Source organism: Saprolegnia diclina (assembly GCF_000281045.1).
Source record: "Saprolegnia diclina VS20 unplaced genomic scaffold supercont1.103, whole genome shotgun sequence".
NCBI classification, from domain to species: Eukaryota; Oomycota; class Saprolegniomycetes; order Saprolegniales; family Saprolegniaceae; genus Saprolegnia; species Saprolegnia diclina.
This window is the reverse complement of record NW_008246170.1, coordinates 3198-3949: the sequence shown is the minus strand read 5'-3', so window position 1 is coordinate 3949 and position 752 is coordinate 3198. Positions and strand designations below refer to the sequence as shown.

The 752-nt window shown below is 54.5% G+C and overlaps 1 protein-coding gene across 1 annotated transcript; it reads right to left on the bottom strand.

The window, feature by feature from the left end:
- Window positions 1-50: 50 nt before the first annotated feature.
- SDRG_15800 (hypothetical protein) lies at window positions 51-734 on the bottom strand (the record flags this gene model as incomplete). The annotated part of the gene is made up of 5 exons (XM_008621982.1): window positions 632-734; window positions 495-584; window positions 310-444; window positions 162-263; window positions 51-116 (listed from the first exon to the last, which is right to left on the bottom strand). Coding segments are annotated over exons 2-5 (372 nt in total), but the record flags the coding sequence as incomplete, so codon positions are not given.
- Window positions 735-752: the final 18 nt, after the last annotated feature.

Genomic DNA, 752 nt, shown 5'->3' with positions numbered 1-752 from the left:
ACGGCGCCGTCATCAACTCGTACATCGTCGGCGATTTGGTGAACGACGTTGTAAATTTGGTGTGGGAACCGGCGATGGCGCAGCTTGATCGCTAATACCAGTGGCGTCTCGCCGTTCTATGCATGCATGAGGAAGCATATACACAAGGCGAATTGCAGTACTTTATTGCAGTCGACCGATGACACGTCGGGGCGGCGCAAGAGCATCTGGAGCAGCTGCGTGTGGCCATGGCGCACTGCAAGGTGGAGGAGACCATCTCCTTTCTGTAAGCAAAGACGTGAGTTTGACGTCAAAACTCAATCTCAAAACCTCATTCGTGACGCGAGAATCAACGCCTTGATCCAACAGTGCTGTGGTGACAGCAACATTGCCAGCAACCACGGCTTGCATGAGCTCCGTCTCCTTCGCCTTGGAAGTTGCTCGGACTGGTGGCGTTGGTGGAGCCTATGGAAAGAACAGTATTGAGCCGCAGAAAAGCTATACATGGTGCGTACACTTGGGGTGTTGCTGGCGTGCTCGTGGAGGAGGCCCACGATAGTCGTGTGCCCACGCTGCGTGGCCATCGCAAAGGCCGTGTTGCCGTCCTAATCAGCAAGATAAAGCTGCGAGGTGGGAGAACTTCATTTCGTACAGCATCGGTGGCTTGGAGGTTGGGACGATGACGCAGCAAAGCCCGAGTCACATCAATGTGGCCAAACTGGACGGCCAGTAGAAGCGGCGTTGTACCCGCCTAGCACGAAGTAAAGAATATC